At 37.2% G+C, this 21,531-nt stretch overlaps 1 protein-coding gene across 1 annotated transcript in view; it reads right to left on the bottom strand.

The window, feature by feature from the left end:
• Window positions 1-21,531, bottom strand: part of LOC121418235 (sodium- and chloride-dependent betaine transporter-like) — a 70,338-nt gene that overhangs the window by 32,599 nt on the left and 16,208 nt on the right. Inside the window, exons 3-7 of the mRNA XM_041611983.1 lie at window positions 14,569-14,700; window positions 13,882-14,179; window positions 13,183-13,321; window positions 10,332-10,466; window positions 516-619 (exon numbers count right to left, since the gene is read on the bottom strand). Coding sequence (XP_041467917.1) covers window positions 516-619; window positions 10,332-10,466; window positions 13,183-13,321; window positions 13,882-14,179; window positions 14,569-14,700 — 808 coding nt within the window. The remainder of the gene's footprint in view (window positions 1-515; window positions 620-10,331; window positions 10,467-13,182; window positions 13,322-13,881; window positions 14,180-14,568; window positions 14,701-21,531) is intronic.

The raw sequence follows: 21,531 nt of genomic DNA on the forward strand, positions 1-21,531 counted from the left end.
GTGGACATGATAATATTCCGGGCTGGTGTTAAATCAACATCGGAATTTTTGCAGTGTAGGTTCGCAAGAGGATTAGTTACTGTAAGGAAGCTCAGAGTATATAAATTATGAACAATTGTGTAGTTTATGTTCGGCTTTTCAGCATTTCAAACAATCATTTAAAAGAATTATAGTTCTAAATATTTCGTTCTGAATATTTAGATCTGAATATTTAGAGATTCAATATATATTTATGATATAACGAACACGAGAAGTAATATAAAGAATTTTCTAATTCTCAGTTAAAATTGAAATAAGCCCTAAACGTCTCCTTTATATGCTCTCCTTGTTTCCCTCTTTTCTTCCGTTTTTTGTTTTCATTTTGCCCTCCTTTCCTCTATTTTTATTAACTTAAACAAAACCAGCTAGTGATAGTCGACCCAGGCCCCTCCCATGTACCGCCTTCGCCACCCATCATGACAATACACGCAGTGATATGAACAGCTAATGGATTCTCTTGATAAAGAATAGATTACCTGATGAAGTTATGCTTGTGTTTATTGTAGCTTCCGAGAGCAATGAGGACTCCTTGACCAAGCGAGTAGGAGAAGAAGATCTGAGTCGCTGCATCCATCCATACCTAACGATATAAAGGTACATAATTTAATTCATTATTCAGAAAACTGAGCATTCGACAATCATTAATGTGGTGACAATCATAGAACGTGAAATTATTGATTACTTCATTGCTAAGAAATTTGATCTATAGGAGCAAAACCAATTAATACTCTACGCAAAGGAATAAAGATGTGACACATTTTTTTCGTATAAAGGATTCAGATTATTCAAATATCTGCCTCCCGTATAGACCTTTCAAAAAGCACTTCCAATATAGAGAGAATATGAGGTGTTTTTATGAAATTGATATTAAAATAAAGTAATACAATTTTGTTAAACAGCGATCGTCCCTCTTAAAGAAGGGATAATTACATTAGAACCGTTATTTGCTTTTGCGACTTTTCTCGTTACAACACAGAACCGTATATGTCTACATTGTAAAAAATGAAGTGCTAATTTAGCACTCACAGTGCTTGTATAGTGACTACACTACGAGTGTTGATTTGCTAGTTCAAATTTAAACTAGAAAATCAGCACTCGTAGTGCAATCGCTAAACGTTTAAACACTTTAAGTGCTTAAATTAGCACATCTTTTTTCCCAGTGTATCTATTATTTTTAGACCCATGTAATGATTTACTCTATCTACTCAAGAATTGTTTATTGGCACAAATCTCTGAAGACCAGATAGATAGATGTCGGTAGGACCATTCCATCCTAATCACATACGTCATAAAAAAAGGGCTAATTGTGTCCACATAGTGCATGGGAAAGTAAAGTATACCAGGGGAGTCTCCACTATTTCATGACCTAATATATAAACCAGGTGCATTACGGTGCGTTTTCAAAATGAATGATTGGAAGATTCCGTGAGGCAGTTGGTCCGTTTTCTTACAGAATCGTGAATATGAGAGAATGAACTTTAAAAATAAATTAATAAATAAAAGTAATTTCATATAGCGCACGTATCCAACTTCTTAGGTGCTTAAGACGCTCCCGTAGCATACCGGCTAATATAAGCTAGTCTACCGATTCGGTGCTCTCATCATTTTTTTAGGAATTGCTTCCTGCCGGTGCCCATTTATACACCTGGGTTTGAGTGCAACTTTCGGTAGGTAAATTTCTTGCTAAAGGAATACACACCGGAATACACACCGTGTCTGGGAATCGAAAACCAGCCTCTCACTCCCTCTCAATTCTTCCATGGACGCGCTCTCTTTCATCAGCCTCTCACCTGCTCACTCCCTCTCATTTTTTTACATGGACACGCCCTCTTTCACCAGCCTATCACTCCCTCTCATTTCTTACATTGATACGCCCTCTTTCACCAGCCTCTCACTCCCTTTCATTTCTTACATGGACTCGCCCTCTACTACCATCCTCTCACTCCCTCTCATTTCTTACATGGACACGCCCTCTTCCACCATCCTCTCACTCCCTCTCATTTCTGACATGGACACGCCCTCTTCCACCATCCTCTCGCTCCCTCTTGTATGGAAACGCCCTCTCCCACCACCCTCTCATTTCTTACATGGACACGCCCTCTTCCACCAGCCTCTCACTCCCTTTCATTTCTTACATGGACACGCCCTCTTCTACCAGCCTCTCTCACCCTCAAATTTCTTACATGGACACGCCCTCTTCCACCATCCTCTCGCTCCCTCTTGTATGGAAACGCCCTCTCCCACCACCCTTTCATTTCTTACATGGACACGCCCTCTTCTACCAGCCTCTCTCACCCTCTCATTTCTTACATGGACACGCCCTCTTTCACCAGCCTCTCACTCCCTCTCATTTCTTTCATGGACACGCCCTCTTCCACCAGCCTCTCACTCCCTCTCATTTATTACATGGACACGCACTCTTTCACCAGCTTTTCATTTCGTACATGGACACGTGGTGGCTATAATTCATTAAAGAAATTTGTGATCCTACATCCAGAAACCAGGAGAAAAGAGACTTTTTTTGCAAAACTAATATGAAACGATAATATGACGAAATACAGTTAAACTTGAAAGTTTAAATAATTTTCTTCTTGTGAGCAGTGCATTAGTATGCAAGATCATGTATTGATTACTTCAAGACCCAATCATCGTGAATCGTTTACTACCAATCCAATTATCAACTGTGCGAGAAACACAAAATAAAAAGCAACGTTCCCATATTATTCAGCTATTATGATCAGTGTGAAACAATGAATGCCATCTTTAAATTAATTCATAATTAATACAGGGGCGGCCTCACATTTGGCCCCTATGATTTTTCAAGATGTAAAAAAAATTAGAAAAAGGGGTACAAATAAAACAAAAGTATAAGATATGTCTGGGCCGTAATTCACTCTATAAATCCCTATATTAATTCATTTGAGAAAACACCTGACGTCACCTTCCGATCATTTGTGGCGGAAGGCAAAAAATTTAGGGGAGGTCCACCTGATATTTTGGGATGGACACAAATAAAAAATTTGACAAGCTAAAATAAAACAAAAAAAACGGTTAACAACCAAAATTTTATGGGGGCAACAGGAAACAAATCCACAAGCAAAAAAAGAAGGTTCTCACCAAAAAAATTAGGGGGGAACATGTCCCCCCCCCCGCTTCCGCCGCCTATGCTTCCGATCATTATCAAATGAAAGCATTCCATCTCATTTCTCAGAAAAAAATATGAAATGAGTCATGATCATTCAAGCATTGTGCGCTATGCTCAATGATCACATAAGGGCTGAAGTACATAATTATGCATCATCGCATAACAATGAATTGCAACTAGGTGAAAAAAGGGCTACACTATTCCATTTCTATATGATATATAATAAATTACAGCAAATGATAGCAAAATTAGCACTTTTTTTTAGGTTCCACCATCTTGTCATTTTACATTGTTATATGAAGTGTAAAAATAATTTATTGGGACACTGCAGACGTTAATGCAATTATGTAGGCCTTCTGGCAACAATTCCTTTTTTATCAATAAGGCAAATTTCCAATGGGACTTTTATCAGCAACCATAAAAGCCCAGAGATGGAAAGAAAGTCATCCTCCGTTGGAAATATTACCATGCATTATGGTAAAAATGTTAATAAGCTATCATTAATGTGGTTCTCGGAATACCTAATGCTATTATGATCATTATCTGACACCTTTGCCTTTGATGATAAGTTACTAAAACTTGAATATAAATGAATCGCATCTTTGCGTCTTTAAAAAAAATAGAGTACAAGAATTCTAGTCATCTTAGTACACGAAGCGTACGGACCAGACACTCGAAATCACCAGACACTGATAATCATTTGGGGGAAACAATTACCATTATGAGTAACACTTTCATTCAACCTTAAAACTAAGACCCAATGTAAGAATAGGAGGAATTAGTAGTAGCTGATATCACGCTGGGTATGAAAAAGGTACACTGTCAAAACGCTCCACTTTATCATCACTCCATGGGATGCGGTACACGTCATCAATTTGCAATCGGACCAAAAACAAAACAAGAATGGAGCGGACAAAAATCCTCCAGTTAAGACAGGAGGGGATGGAGAAATCTCATTTAGATACTGACATGACAAACGGCAGGATGCTTGCTTCTATTACATGTCCTGAAACAATATTGCCTTCATTTTCATCTTGATTTTGAATGTCAACGCTTGGATTATGGCGGGCCTTTAACAAGAGTAGTGTGCTTCGTCACTACTACAGACACTCACAGTGTAACTACACGTAGAAGTCTACCTTAACATATTTCTCCCACAATATTAACGTTTGTCAACCCTTACACATAAAAGATTGTAGCTGTAAATTAGAGAACATTACCATTATTATTAAACAGGAAAAGACTTACAACTTGAATCTTGATTCTTTAATTCAATTAAATGGAATTTGATTCAAAACTGCATGGTCAGAGATCACAGTTGGTAAATTCTCATCTTTTTGGATTGAAAAACCATTCACTGTTAACTTCAACTGGATCGGAGGGAAGAAATATATATTTATATATAGTATTGGCCATCACGATTCAATAAATGTAGTTCTTAAGTCTAGAGTTTAGAAAATGAGAAGACGTGAATGAATGTGACAGAGCGAGCAATATGGAATATAATTTGAAACGCTTCGTCAGTAGAGTAAAGAGGTTTTGGTTGAGCCATCCCGGATCAGTTACAGTCCGTCGAATGGACGGTTTTAGATGGAGACATCTGCCTCGAAATAACATTGTGCCAGAGCAATTGCACAGCACTTAACCTTCAAAATGGAGATTATGCCTTCTTAATCAATAACAAAAAGATTCACGCCACACACTTTTTCACTAAGCATGCTATGCAATAAGAGCTCTGCTTTTCTCTGTATGTTTCTAACATAATACTCTACACACAGGAAATACGATGTACATATCTTATTATGTTACCCTAAAAATCATTTCCTTTTTATTCTAAATAGGGATTTTCACTCTCGTGCTGTCTCTCCCTCTCTAACTCTTTCTCCCAATTATCATGAAGGTAAAACACACAGTAATAACGCGATAACATTTTGCTACATGAGGGCGAGGTACAACACTATCGAAGTTTGCACTAACTACTATTACAGTAACAGGGGTTATTTGTTAATGAGTCTGTGCATTCTATATGATTATAAGCATATCAATGAGTAAATCTATATCTTATACGAGTAGGTCGTAATGAATGTAGGGCAGAATGGGGTTAATACGGCCCACTTTTACAAATTTTTCAATCTATCGTTTCGTACAAAGCATTAGAAACACGATTGGACGACGTGACCAATAACTATTGATCTGCAATCGACCTACATTATTCTGTAGAAGTGCTAGAACCAGTCGGTCTATAATGACCAATGAATATCTTTGACCAGTGGACTCATTCACTTCACCGAAATGAGGCAAATGAGCAAATTGCTAAACAAGTGCTGTGCCTCTGGCAGTCTCGCCTGCATTACGCGATTTAATGTAGCAGCGGTGCTGACTTTGAAAAATGAGCAACTTTAGTTTTCCAGATTGATGATTACATGCAGCACCTTCCACACATCTCTAACATGTCCAATATTCTCTGCAGTCATAATAACACTATATTAGTGCAACAATCCTTCATTTACTCTTTACAAGTTCTCCTCAATGCTCAAATTCATATGGTAATAGATTAGAATTTACAACATGTACACTTACTTAATGTTAGTTCATTGATTTTGGAGCCTTTCTTCCGATAAACCAAAACTAACGATATAAGCTGCGCATCATCGCCAACAAAAAAGAAAAAAAAAGATTACCAGCAAAGTTAAACTTCGCTTCAAATGTTTTGAGCCCCCCCCCCCCTCAAAAAAAACAAAACAAGCAAACAGAGGAACGCCTCTGGCAGTCTTGCCTGCATTACGCAATTCAATATGACCCTTGACCTTGGCCATGTGACTTGAAACTCATGCAAGATGGTCAATAATACTTGATAAACCTTATGTTTAAGTTTCATAAACTCGGTCCATGTAGTTGTAGTGAAATTTCACAAACTTAACCTTGGTTATTAAGATTTCAGTGATGACGCCGCTTTCAGAAAAGCGGCGCCTATAATATATAGTCTCCCTTTGCTATATGCAGCCGAGACAATAAAGCGGGATGGGCCTTTCAAATTTATATTCAGAAGTTAGAAATCTAAAAATCAGCTTTTATAATGTGATTATCAAATCGTCTATAAAGCTATTTTTCAAATTTTAGACTATATATTATGGACCGGTAAATCAAACGCTATCAACACCACAATATGTGAAAGAAAAGTGGAAAATGCGGCTACAACGTATAATAAAAAAAAATCCAATTATTAAGAATTGTCACATATTTTTCGAGATGCATATGTGTAATGACGTCTTTGACAGATGTGGATGACATTTCTTATATTTCCTCGCAATTTGTCAAATGTAGGTTAATTCTTGCATGTAAAAAGCGTCTCTTTGACTACAAACTGAGTGGTCGTCTTGCGGAAGCTCTTCCTTTCCTCGCCCCCATCGGCAAAATGTAAGAGTATAATCAAAAGGACGATGTCCCAAGAGGTACTCTTATGCACTGATCGCACCAGGCGGCTCTTGACAAGAAGGATAGCAAGAAAAAATCATATCTAAGGGGTATAGGAGTGAGATACCGGAGCACTCGATCTACAGAGGGGGGATATGAGAGACAGGAGCCGGTGGAGGAATGGGGGTATTTATTTTAGAGCGTGTGTACACACCGCAACTCTCCCGTTACCGCGAGGGGGCAAACTGCGGCATATGGAAATTAGAGAACGGAGCAAAAAGCTCAAATGGCGGGTTAAAGACGCTGAAGATGAGCGTGGTGTATATCGATGCTTGTTTGACATCATTCTGGATGTGTTTTAGGTATAAATAATCGTATCATTTTCCGCTTTTTCTTTTTCAAGTATTGCACCAAAATAGTGTAAGCTACTAAATCATGCGCGGGCATGCTTAGGTTTTATATTAGTATTTTCGACAAGACAGGTCATAATGATACATCAAACTGAATATTGTTTTGTTTCGGGTGAACAGATTTTTTTTGAAAGATAGTTTGCTTATAATCATAGTGTGCTTGTAGCCAAGGTATGACCATTTTTATACTGTTCCCTGCTAATCAGTTATAACGATAAAGTCCAAAATTGTATAGGCCTATACAGCGCTTTATTATACTTTTGAGATACTGCAACGAAGATTCTACGTCAATAGGCTTTCCAAATGAAAAGAAATCATCTATATTAATCATAATGTCATATGACACAAATTATTAAATATATTTTCCCTGAAACTATGAAAGAGCATTTTCGTTTTCAAAAAGCGGATATTTACACTGGATTACTTGACTTATTTTACCTATCAGGGTATCTTCAAAGAAAAAAAATCAAGGGATATAGGTATGACTTCCCTTTCAGCGCAGCGTATTTTGAGAAATAATTCAATTTATAAATTACTTCCCAAATTTACCGAGATAGCAGCATAATGAAATCATCCGTGCCTTGAAGCGAGGTGAGGTATTAAACAATGTCAGGTCAGCCAATAACACCACAAACACCATCTAACCTGTATATCTATTGGCCAAACTTCCATCATCGCGGCATGCAATATTCCCATTCTTCAATTTTCATGCAATGCATATCATTAACATTTCTCATATAGCTAGCTGGGAGTCTGGGACTCACATTATTCGTCATTGCATCACTCTCCCCTATTGGCTTTAATCCGAAGGAAAAATTAAAGAGGAGCCCTAATAAGTCTGCAGTTGTCGTTATGGCGTAAGAGCGATGTCGAGAGAGGGTCACACCATGCCCCTATAATTGGCGGTTATAGGTACGAATAACGCCAAGATGATACCCCTTTGGTAGCGTTCGGAGGCGAATACTGCAAATCCTATTCAGATATAGAATGCATCGATGGAGATCACTACATACAATTTAGATCGGAATACCACAAAGGGGTTTACGTTAACCCCCAGACCTATAGACCTCTAATTGACTTGACCTCTATATTGATGATTTATGTTTACCTCGATGACAATAGTTTGTTCTTGAGCATATTCATGGACCCTCATTCGTGTCGCCCATTTATTACAACGCATCGTGTGAGGCGCATTCAAACTATATTATTAGCATTTTATAGCTAAACTTTAAACCGCGGTTTTGTATGAAGGCCTAATTACTTACATACTACTTCATTCATAAGCAATATTTTTCCCCCCATTTCAACGACATAAAATATGTTTGCAAGTAAATTGCTAAAAACAAGTCTCCGACAGCGCTGCCCTTGCAAAGCCCCTTTCGTGCAATCGATCCCTGGTCTTTACGAGTGCACTGAAAAAATAAATGGCGTCGTACATAAATTCATGTATATAAACAAAATATGAAATTCTCTTTCTCATATTAAACCAGGTAAATCTTGGTCAGCTAGAGCGTACTTCGTGATATCATATTATATTCATATCATTCATCACGTACCATATTTTTCTCGCAAATCGTAATTTCATCGCACGTTGCAAAAACATGAACGATATTTATAATATCCTCGGGGTCACACAAAAGTACAGGTACACGTGTCAACATAATGTTTGTCGTCACGCTCGCTAATTATTTTAACATCTAACTCTGATCGAAACACTAGTCGCGTATCCAAATTCCCTTCATATTTTCCTACCCTTCTTTGTTTCTAAATAACGGTACAAAGTGAAGTTCTTTAATGAGTTGATGTCGTCTGTGGTTTATAATGTAAAAGAATGATTACACATATAGTTACTGTAAACCTGTCATTGCATGTGCGTTTTTCTCCAGAAATAAGGCAATAATCTTGGATATTAATCGTTTACAACAGAATGGAAAGTTAGCTTTAAAAATGTGTGTTCATTTCAAATTAATCTCCATCGATAGATCGGCCTGCGGTCAAATTCAGAAATCGCTTTCCGCGATATTAGTGTTGAGGATATTAAGGACGTCAGGGGCAAAATGGTCATGTTCAATCCAATACGACGAGGCCGGAGTCCCGCATTAACAAAAATGGCGGCATTCTTTTCTTGCCTCCGGCGGGTTTTACCCTTACAGGCTCAAAGGAGATATGAAAAATGCATTAAACATAATACCTGGACACCCAGAGGCGGTGTGGATAATTGTCTGACATTCATACCGAATTGCTTTACGTCTTACGTTACATGGTATCACTCCCTCCTCTCTTGAGTGGGGCTGACCCTTCTAACGTCCGATGAAACTGTATGATCCTCACAAGGAATCCTTAAAGTACATGCCAATGGGTTCAGCTCAATAGGGTACAATTATTCCAAACCCCTTGCCAGTCACCACTCTACTGTGAAGGCCTACAACTTGGATATAAATGTTCACTGAATATCCAAGTGACAGGATCTCATTTTACGGTATATGAATGACCAAGACGCTTCTACCTGTCCATGTCTTCTTTCGCTGTGATTGTTATCTATCAATCCATCCGCCCAGTTTCGTTATCTTTTTACGTTTTTTTTCTCACCTCCCCTTGTCCCTAACTCTCTCTCTCACACACACATACACACGCACACATATCCACCCTCACACACACGCCTTCTCTTTCAGGGACTGCCAAGTCATTACGAAATCCAATTATTTATCTGTTATCAATCAAAGCTCTTATTCTTATCCAAAAAATATTTTACACGAGGGTCCTTCATCCCCATTCAACATCTGACTGATCATCACTCAAAACATCATTAAAATTAATGAACGAGATGGAATCGTGGATAATTTGGAGAACTGACAGGGAAATGTACATGGAAGAGCAAATTAACGAAAACAATTCATATTAAAGTAGAAGACTAGAATTGTGACAAAATAATATCGGACAGGGAAATAGAAAGGTAGAGATTGGAAAATTCGAAAATTGTAAAATGCGTCAATACGATCACATCGATGTGAATTTGGAAGTAGATATAGGAGCGCCTTGAGCACCTAGCAAGGTCAATAGGTGCGCTATACACATCCTATATTATTTATTATTAATAGATTGAGGAAAAAGTACATTTTTGACGAGTAGTAAAATTATATAATGAAAATATATATTATAGGCGCATACGGTTCCCGACCTCATTCCTTGCGTCTAGATTTTAAAAATGTACAAGAGAAAGTTTTATATAAGATGCTTAATAGTTCTGTCTTTTACCTTTAAAATTACATCTACATCAAAGACGTAATGCATATACTAAATGAATGATGGACATGTGCTCTTACCTGACTGTCTCGTAGTCTTGTGATATCAGGCTTGAGGTAGTAGATTATTCCATCCATAGCATTGGGCAGAGTGACCGCTCGGATCAACAGGATTGTCAAGAGGATGTACGGGAAAGGAGCTGTGAAGTACACCACCTGGTAGAAAAAAGAGCACAAAAAAGTACAACCCCACCCCAAAAAGTTAGAACTTCTGCCCACACTAAGATAACCTACAAAAAATATATATTTTTACAACTTTATTTAAAATACAAGGAATCTATGGTCTATAATGGTGACATCGACATGAAAATGGTAAACTTTACTCACCTATCCGATTTGTTATGCCATCTACATTTTAAAAAAATAAAGAGAATCACATACACGAAGAAATAAGAAGATCAGAACATTGAACTACCACATGTGGATACAATGTGTTGTTAATTTTCTGGTGACAGTTTAACTGTTCTCAATGAAGAATTGAAATGTCATGGTATACATTGTAAAACCTCAAAACCTTTGTTTGAAAAGCATAGTTGGTTCAATAAAATGATTTTGCTATGAAAAGCTTAAAGTTTGAATGAAAATTTAAGGAAGGTTGACTTGACTATCACAATTGTGTCTTTGCTGGTCAATATTATGATTATGAATACACTTTTTACAATACATGATAGCATAATTTTTGCGGAGTAAATGTATGATGGTGACATAATATGGATATAGCTGACCGTAATTAAAAACTGTAAATCGGAATAATGCAATGTTTTACGTTTCTTAATTTTACAGATGAGTACAAAGGCGAACCATGGAATTCAATGGAATGATTATCGTTCGCCTTACGAATAATACTGTAAACTCGTGTCGACAATTATGTCTAATTTATATGTAATTTTGATAGTGAGTTCAAGTTTCGCAGAAATGAACTGACACGGTGATTGAAATATTATGGAGTTTGTATTCTATCTGCAGTGGCAGATGAATGGGAAGGTGGAAATTCGGTTTGCTCTTTTTTTTCATTCAAACAAACCATTGCATAAAATCTTAAGAATGATCAGCCTCAACTGAAACAAAGAAGAGACAGAACTTCATTGTTAATCTCACTTTACCCAATGTTCTGTCAATGTTTTCCCGCCACCTCCCTTCCTGTACGGCAGATAGAATCATCCAATAAATTCATATCCAACGCTTTATTACACCAGTGACACAAGTTCCATATGGACATGTTACACCCAACAGAGAGCATATCAGAAACACGATGGGTTCACAAAAAGCCCCAGAATGTTTCAATAGCATTGACTACATATTAAACACACACCCTCACATTGTTCTCTCGCACACACATATACGCACGCACACACACACAAACACACACACACACAAACATTTCGGAACGCGTTCCAGCAGTCACATGCTTCCACTCAACCAGATCATTCATTGTCCAAAATAAAATTGACATGAGATGATTATGGATGTCAAACTGGAGAGGGTAGAAGTAGAATGAGGAATGCTTCTTTGACGGGAGAGGTGTCAAAATTATGGTGCATTGACTCACACTTCAAAACAGATGAGAAAATGAAAGAGCGTTGAAAGTAAGAGGGAAGGGTACGACTTGTATCGAAAGATTGGTAAGTATAATGACTTTCATTACAAGTTCTAAATGCTTTTTAATTTTTAGTTCTTTAAGGATAAAGTTATATACATGATTATCATAAAGCGACACTGCAATTCAGCTGTTAAGAATGATGTTCTTCCCATCTGTCAGTCGTTGACTTATTAAAAATCATAGGAGTGGTGTGTCAAATCGAGGAGTAATCTTGTGAGACAGCTCTGCAGTTGAGTAGTTGTGAGTGGGTTGAGTAGATATTCAGATCTTTCGCGAAAATGTTCAGTGCAGTATACAGAAGATGTTTATAACTATGCTTGACTTGCTGTAGCCTCAAACCATCAGATCCCTTATTGCGTGTGGTCATATAATGTATCATGGCGGGATAAGACAGTTTAAGGCACAACAATCACCTTTCGTGTTAGTTTGAGTAAAACCACAAACAGAAAGGAATGCTTTTCAAACCATTGCAAGTTCTAATTTTGGTCAAGTGGAGACTAGGTTCGATTAAATGAAAATGTCCAAAAGATGTTTTGGAATCATTTTTCAATAGACGAGTCCAGCTTAACCCACGCAATCCCTGAAAAGATTTAAGATAATAGAACACGTGATTGCTTGGGTCAAACGACTCTGCCAATGAGCAAATTTTCAGTTTTTGTTCTCCTTGCACCAATATCAAATATTTTTAATCTTGCATTGGTTGCTTTAGTATAGATGAAAGGTATGATTGCACACAAGCTTACTATCAGTTTTGCAATGGTCTTGAGCCGTAAAACATGAAGACCAACATATTTGTCATAATATATATTTAGGTACCACAAAAATAGAAAACAATCAAAGTGCTTAACCCCAACAATCCCTGAGTTGGTATAACCATATTTCATACGTGATTGTTCGGGTTAAGGCACCACACCTCACACAATACTCTCCTCGACCACCGCCCATGCAAGCAAGCCTCCACTGAGAAGCAAAAGAAAGCCCACCACGAAAACTACTAAAAAAGGGTATCCTCCCATTTTATCCAACCCATCTTTGCAACAGTCGTTTCCCCTCCCCCACTCTTCTTCCCTGCCTCCCTTTTAACCATTCCACCTACCTCCCACCCGACCCTACCCTTCCAGGGACCTATATCTGAATAGAAAAGGAAAATGATTTGCAAATCCGTTTGATACAGATTTGCTTTTCTTTTAATTGGCTTGTATCCATCTTCGATCGTCCTTGTTTCGGCTTGCATTTTCCTCATCCACCAAGCTTGCACATCGTCACTTTTACCTTTCCCGACGTCTTGACACCTTTACAAATGCAGAGATAGCAGAGAAACCAGGCGAGGAACATGCAGAGCAAAAGCTGCCAGTTGATGCCACCGAGGTGCTCAATACCATCCGATAAATGTATCTGGAGGATCTTGCGGCTAGATATGGGGTTAATTTCAATCGAGATGGTTGTTTTCTAAACTGTTTTACAAAAAAAGTACACTTACAACTACTTTTGTGGAAGGGGTATGTCACTCACGCACTCATATGCAACACCTTAAGTCACAACCTTTAACATTACTGCTACACCAGTACCTTCTCAGTCATCTTGTTAGTTCAGATAGCCTCAGTTGGGATTTATGCACAAGAGAGAGAGAGATCACTTCTATACAATTTGCAGGGTCGTTTAGTTCCTGCATTAGACAACCGGTAGGACTCACCAACCTACCAGCTTTAGTTGAGAGGGTGGTCTATTAAGAATCTTACAATATTCCATTTTGTAAAGACAAATGAACAACCTGCAGCGATGAAATTGGACTAGCAAGTAATTCTTCTAATACAGAAAGTCAAATAAAATAATAAATCAATAAAGGAGGGAGGGAACAATTATAAACCTACATCAACACAAGCACAATTCACGTGTCTTTTCACACCCTCACATCATTCTGGTGGATAATAAACGATCAGGTGGCTAGAGCACAGGAAGTTGGTAACTTACTCCCAGAATTCGACGGTCGATGAAACTGTTCCGTTGCAAGTATCGGTGAGGTTGATGGAAGGTGTTCCAGTAGGGTCATACGACATTGCCGTCGGTGTCATTACAGTGCTGTCATTAGCCGTGTCATTGCCTATACCACCGGTGGCCAAGCAGCAAGGAGTGTTCCACGCGTTGTCGCAGTGAGAGTACGGAAGCTTGGACGTGAAGGACATGAACATGTAGTAGAGGGACCATGCCATGATCACGATGTAGTAGGTGTCCAGGAAAAACTGGATGAACATCCCAGCACCACCCAAACCTGATGCACAACAAGTAATTCTAGATTAACATGTCGCGATTGCTTCTTCGGCAATTAAAAAAAATTACATCCCCTTTTCTTTTTTCTGAAGATGAATAAATACATATCAAAACATATATTGTCACTAAAGGTATTTACACCAATACTTCTCATATCCAACAATTAACAAATTGGAGACCTTTAAATTTGTATTAATATTTTAATAATTGTGATATCTTATTGAGCGCACACACCGTCTAGAGACGCTAATGGCGCTAGCCCAGCAACAGTTCCTTCAGGAGACTCCTGAAATGTCTTAAAGACCTTCTATTGCTTAATCTCACTGTCAACTTTGATTAACGTGACTAAAAAGATGTCTACAGCGGAACCATAAAAGAGAGATGACTAACCCTTGAAGATCGGACAGATATCCCATGCAGTCACTGCAGCCTGGTTTGTCCACTGTCCAAGACCGATCTCTAGAATCAACTGAGGAATCCCACCAAGAATCAAACAGATGAAGTACGGGATTAGAAATGCACCTGGTAAAGAAAATAAAAAGAGATAACAGTAAGTTAGTAACACTGTCAATGTAGTTGACAAAGGAACGACATGCCGGGGAGATGTCCTCTTGACAGTGGGTCTATTAAAGGTTTACTTTGAAATACATGGCACCGCAAAGGAAATTACAAAGTTAAGGTATAACCAGACCTTCATTTAATCACAGAGCAGAATAATATTCATTCAGTACATGATTCTTCAAAAGAAAAGGCGTTTACATTCTAAGTATCTTTAAACGTGATTATTTAAACCAAACGAACCAAAGAAAACCATGATGGTCACGACGAATATAAAGTAAATTTTTGCCCTCACTAAGAAGGCGTCCGAAACATGGCAAGTTGCGAGACATTTGCTTTCTTTTTAACATGCTGCAGAATCTTTCATTGGATGAAAAGGTATGATAACATTAGTGATATTAGTGGGAAAAATCTTTCAAAACTGCATTGGGATCTGTGGAAAACACAAATTGAATTTCTTTCATGAAGTGTCGTTATTCTTCAATATACTCAGCGGCTACAACTTGACATCAAACATAAATATCAATGAATGGTAGTTAACAAATTTATAAATAATAGAACAGCAAATTTCTTCTGTAAAAGGAACTATTTAGCAGCAACAAATCGTACAATAAAAGGTTTTATTGTGCGATTTATTGCTCGCTAAATAAAGCTTTCTCAATCAGAAGAGAGCGTTGTCTGATCACGATATGCATTTTATAGGTTTTATCAGTGTCCTACATAATACCTGTAGTAAAATAAATAAAGAATTTTACGATTTGTTCAGACAAATGATGGTAATAAATCTCTTCAAGAGTTCATTAAATTTATATCAGTATATACGCCTCCTACAAACTAATATCTTAGATATTTGGTCATAATCAGAGATGATGTTGGTTTCTAGATCACTAATTTAAAACCATGCTAATTAATAGTGGGAGAGTAACACTAGGGGTTGGACTGGGGTTGGTATAGGGCTATCGGTATCACGACTGGCTATTATCTTTCTCATGTGCATTCCTGTCACATATAGCCTGCTGCGTCAAACCCAAGGAATGAACGGTATGAAAATTATTTTATCAAAACAATCATTAATGGGTAATAAATATCTCGTCAAACCAATTAACCATCAATCCGGCCGGACATCCATGTCTATGGTCCGCTGTTTGTGTGTGTGTTAATGTTTTTTTTTAAAGAATAGGTCATTGGGTTTAAACCATAGCTCAAACCCAGTTCAGTTTAGTTCTAGATGATATCGGTTTCCGTTAATATTCTGGAGCACGGAATGCCTTTGGAAACGAATAAATCGATCACTGGTAAACATTTGCCAAACGACCTGTCAAACTCTTCACTAAAACATTTTTTTTGTTCGGAAAGTTATTTATATTCTTACAACCAGGGCCTAGACAATCAATAAAACACTGTAAAGGTGGAAATATATAGAACAAAAATGAAGTAAGTTTAACCCGCAGACTGCTCAGTGGTTATACCTATCTACATTCGTGTTTAGATTGAAGATCAGGGTCACGGGGTCGGGGGTCAGTCAAGGGTAAATCTAGTCTAGATCTGTACGTTGATAGAACTATTTGTTTGGCAAGCCCTACACACACACTCTCTCTCTCCCTCTAACACACACACCCTCACACACACACCCACACACACACACTCACACCATTACCAATACATCAGTCGTCCCTCTTTTCACCTTCTCCTACTGATGTATTGGCGTGTGAGTGAGCGTAGGGTTTTCATAACAAATAACTACTAACGTCCAGATCTAGACTAGGGTCAATCGGACATGGAGATGGAGCTAGTTACATTGGTTTTTATCCACGTGGGGCCCGTTTCTCAACACTGGGACAAGTGGATAAGTTAGTCAATGGAGTTAGCTCAAAGTTTCACTAAACCCGTTTCACGTAAGGTTTCCTAACTAATCCTTGATATCGATACTATCGGCATAAAGAGCAGCCGAGACATAGCCTTAGTCACAAAATAGCATAATTTTCCAAAAATAAAACTGTGATTAACCTGCAATAATTGTAACGTATTGGGAATTGCATATAATAATAATACTAATAACAATAATATATAATACATAATAATAATAGTATAGTATAGTGGTGGCAAAATATGCTATAAATAGGCCTACATATTTAAACCATGCACGGAAACTTGAGCATTCAATTGCTGAGAAAATGAAATTATGAATAATTCATTTCATGACTCACATGTAAGCGCTGAGATGGGTACCCCCGGGATATCAATTGTTGTTAGATCACGAAAGTGAACCATGATTTTATTTTATTTTTTTGTAAAATGGTGATAGTTCTACGCTTTTTATGATTCCAAACATCATCAAAATAGAGTAACATAAACTGTATAGGCCTACATCCCTAGATACCGATTTATAATCATTTGACAAACTTTATGCATAAAGTAGAGATATAATTTTTCAAGATCCCGATAAGGGTCTCAAAACAAAGAATAGCATTATGGATGGCCAGAATCTTTAATCTATCGATTGAAATGAATGGTTTTGTGGCATTTATTAAAAGTTTTAATAATTTCATTGCATTATATTATCGAATGAACCGACCCACATGTGTTTGCGATTGAATTTCCACTTCTATTATTGATTACATAAGATTATAATTTGTCAAATTTCTAGGTACGTGTACTTAGCATTTCATGTCATAGTCTCCCCCCACGTGATGCCACTACGTCATTACGAAATAAGTTGACAGGGTCGGAGGTGTCGTAAATACTTCGTCAGTTTGTCGTCCCCGATCTTGGCCAAGAGGGCATCGTGAAACGGTTATCGGACAAGTAGCTCACTATCTCCGATATAGTAAAAAAGTTAGATTTATGAAGATGTTGAGAATGGGGCCCTTGGTTTACTATAGCAGTCTTTATCAAACCGACTTACCCCATCATAGGAAAAAGGTAACCCATATCAATTCAGCCCGTTAATCTGCCCCTCAATTAGGGCTAACTGCCATGGGGCAGTTAATGCCTCAATCGTTTAAAATTCGATACGTATCTTGAATTTTTCGCACTATGAGTGCGAAAATTTCAAGATACGAATTTTCAAAGAGTCTCTCTAAAAATTCGGCCCATAAACAGTGCATACATGGACTAGTATGCTATGCAGACTCTGAATGGCTCGTGAGGTGGGATCTGCTACTGGTTTGCGAAGCAAATCAGCCTGAAAGGGCGAGCGAAGCGAGCCACTTCTGCAGCCTCAGTAGACCTAGTCTGCTATGCAGACTCGTTGAATCAGCTGAGGTACACACACTGCAGATGTGGGTCTACATTTGTAGACTATACATGGACCATAGAGCTAGACCTAGGTCCATCGTTTATTTAGTCATATAGCCCTATAGACTCATTGGCCCGTATTCTGAAGTCAGGTTTAGAGTGTCTTAGACCATGGTCTAAGTCTGTGCTAAAACTATGGGAAGCCAAAAGTGTCAAAATATATGATATTGCAACGGTTTCTATGTTTACTCTGCTCTTTCCTGGTTCTTTGATTGTGTAGACAATTATCTATTCATAATTCCTAGACAATTGAGAACGATTTGAAAGTCAAATGAGCTGAAATATCACATCTCTATTGTTAGTGATTTATGTCACAATTGGCTTTCCATACTTAAACCAAAACTTTAAAGCTGAGTTTGAATAAGACCAAAGTTCAGAATACGGGCCTTTGATGTTAAAACAAATGGATCAATTAGATGAAATGGGTAGGTTAAGGTTTACTGTCTGACTGGGAATTAGACAAAACAAAATTATCATAAACGGGCTAATTATATGAAAGTATGACAATATTATGATATGGAAAAATACACAAATATGATATATCTAAAAGAAAGAAAATTTTAAAAAATGGTACGTTCTAACTCAAGTGCATTAAATGTCTCCGATCGCACGAATGTAAGAATAAATTGCTTCCTTATAACTTTTGTTACACTTTAAAAAATTGTCTCCTTAACTAAATATGACAATTTCATGGAATATATTTTTGTATATATTCAAATTTTGTGCCATAATATATCATGTTGAAAATCACATACTGTCGAAAGATTATACCATATTGTATTTTCAATAAAAGAACCATGTGGAAGTGTAAAAAGAAGGGGGGAAAATATATGAGCTAAGGGGTACCTGAACCAATATTTTTTAGAAGAACTCGGATTTTATCATGATCTGGGATGATTTCAAATGGAAAATGGACAAAGCACTAAAACTGCAGGCCTAGAGAGTGGCAATTCCCCAAAACGGCCAACGTATCAACAGTGAATCCCCAAAAGCGATATCAGCCTCCCATGATGCAACAGTCAACAATGGATTTCAGGACCCCTACAAATAATTACGACTGTAGGTCTACAGTTTAATCAATGCTTAAAATGACATACAGACATAAAAAGTGGATCACTTTGCTCTAGTTTATGTTGTCTTTAAATCAGGAATGGACACAAGAATTAGGGATTCGAACACTATGCAGAGGCCATCGATGGCGATGTATGTGAATACAAAAAAATCTTAATATTTCTCAGCTCTACGTTACTACTACAATTGCTACTACTATTACTACTAACAATAAATATCAGTAATTAATATCAATAAATGATAATAACAATCCGAACAGTAATACAAGTAATTTACAGTATAACAATAATGGCAAATTATGTAGAGTCCAAATATATGAGATATTCACATTATTATGGCTTTAAAGGGGAAGTTCACCCTGAAGAAAACTTTGTTGCAAAAATAGCAGAAAAAATAGTAAAAAATATTGGTGAAGGTTTGAGGAAAATCCGTTAAAGAGTAAGAAAGTTATTAGAGTTCAAAGTTTTGGATTTGTGACGTCATAAACGAGCAGCTGCCCCATGTGTTATGTAATATAAAATGCATGAATTTCAAATTTTGCATGGTTCCTGATGACTTAATTTTGTTTTCTATTCATGATCGGGTGTGAAATAATTTGTCCATTGATATACAGAAGGTACAGTGAAAACCATTTTCAATTTTCTGAGAAAATTACATTTTATTGATTTTTTTACCATTCGCTATGTAGGAATGCTGCTCGCATATGACGTCACAAATCAAGTAATTGAAATTCTAATAACTTTTTAATTATTTGATGAATTTTTCTCAAACCTTCGGCAATATTTTTTATTATTTTTTCTGCTATTTTTACAATAAAGTTTTTGTCAGGGTGAACTTCCCCTTTAATAGTAAGGCAAGTTCGCATTTTTTTTGTCTCGCCTGCAAAGCAGAGCAAGACGAAATAGGCGCCGCTTTTCCAATGGCGGCGGCGGTAGCGTTGTCAAAGTATTAAAATCTTATCCAAGTTTAGGTTTTTGAAATGTCATTATAACTTCATAAGGGTAATCAAGTATTACTGAACATCCTGCCCGAGTTTCAGGTCACATGACCAAGGTCAAATGTCATTTAGGGTCTATGAACTTAGACCATGTTGGGGGGATCAATATCGAAATCTTAACGAAGGTGACGTTTTTTTAAATGTCGTCATAACTTAGAAAGTATATAGACCTAGTTAACGAAACTTAAACATAAAGATAAGTGTGTATCACTGAAGATCCTGAGTTTCAGGTCACATGAACAAGGCTATAGGTCATTTAAGGTCAATGAACTTTGGCCGTTTTCGGGGTATTTGTAGAATTTGCATCATAACGACGATTTATGGATCTACACGTATGTAGTTCATAAAACATTGACATATGGGTAATCAAGTATGTTTTGCACATGTGTTAGGTCACATGACTATGGTCAAATGTCATGTTGGGTCAAACGACAAAGTATTTTATTATCATACGAGTGTTTTTGGTGAATAATTATTCAATGTCTGTTTTCAAAGTCAGCACTGTTGCTTTATCAAGATATTGAATCGTGTAATGCCAAAGGCTTTCCACATGGTAAAATGTCATGTTGGGTCAATCGACATAGTATTTTATTATCGTATGGGTGTTTTGGGTGAACAGTTATTCAATAGCTGTTTTCAAAGTCAGCACTGTTGCCATATCAAAATATTGAATCGTGTAATGCCAAAGGCGTTCCACTTGTAATGACTATTTGCTAATACATACCTGGGTGGAGTACGGTGAATGTAGACCGATGTCTTGCCAAAGAACAATGGTTTTGAACATGATATGAACCCCGTACCATTATAAAATTGACAAAAATAAATTTCACTCATTCGATTTTAAGCTATAATCGAATGCTATGTTAATCATATTTAACACAAGCTGTAACCATTTCATTCAAACCATGTCACTGTGAATTCTATAAAAAAAAAAAAACACGTCTGAACAAACACAGGTACACATGACAAATACGTAATATAACGTGACAAGGTCCAATCAACAAAATCACTGACAGAAAACAATATCGTGATGTAACGTTGCAGAATCCATTGTAAAAGAAAAAGATGTTTGAAGTAAAATATTTAACGAATAAATAAACGTGATATAACGTTACAAGCTCCGTTGCAAATCTTTATGTTTACCGCCTTTGGGTCATCACAGAGGTTAATTGTTGATTTGTAAACATCAGTAAAGGCCTATACACATCAACCACACGAGAAAATGATCTTGTAAAACTAAGTTCAGAACCTATGCAGAAAATTTATCTTTGATTGATCATTGAATACAATGATACCCGCATACATTTGTAATTCCGAAGCTTCGTTATTCCGAAGGTTCGGAAATTCCGAAGGTTCGCAATTCCGAAGGTTTGTTATTCCGAAGGTTTGTATTTCCGAAGGTTTGTAATTCCGAAGGTTCGTTAGTCCGA

The sequence above is a fragment of the Lytechinus variegatus genome, chromosome 7 (assembly GCF_018143015.1).
Source record: "Lytechinus variegatus isolate NC3 chromosome 7, Lvar_3.0, whole genome shotgun sequence".
NCBI classification, from domain to species: domain Eukaryota; kingdom Metazoa; phylum Echinodermata; class Echinoidea; order Temnopleuroida; family Toxopneustidae; genus Lytechinus; species Lytechinus variegatus.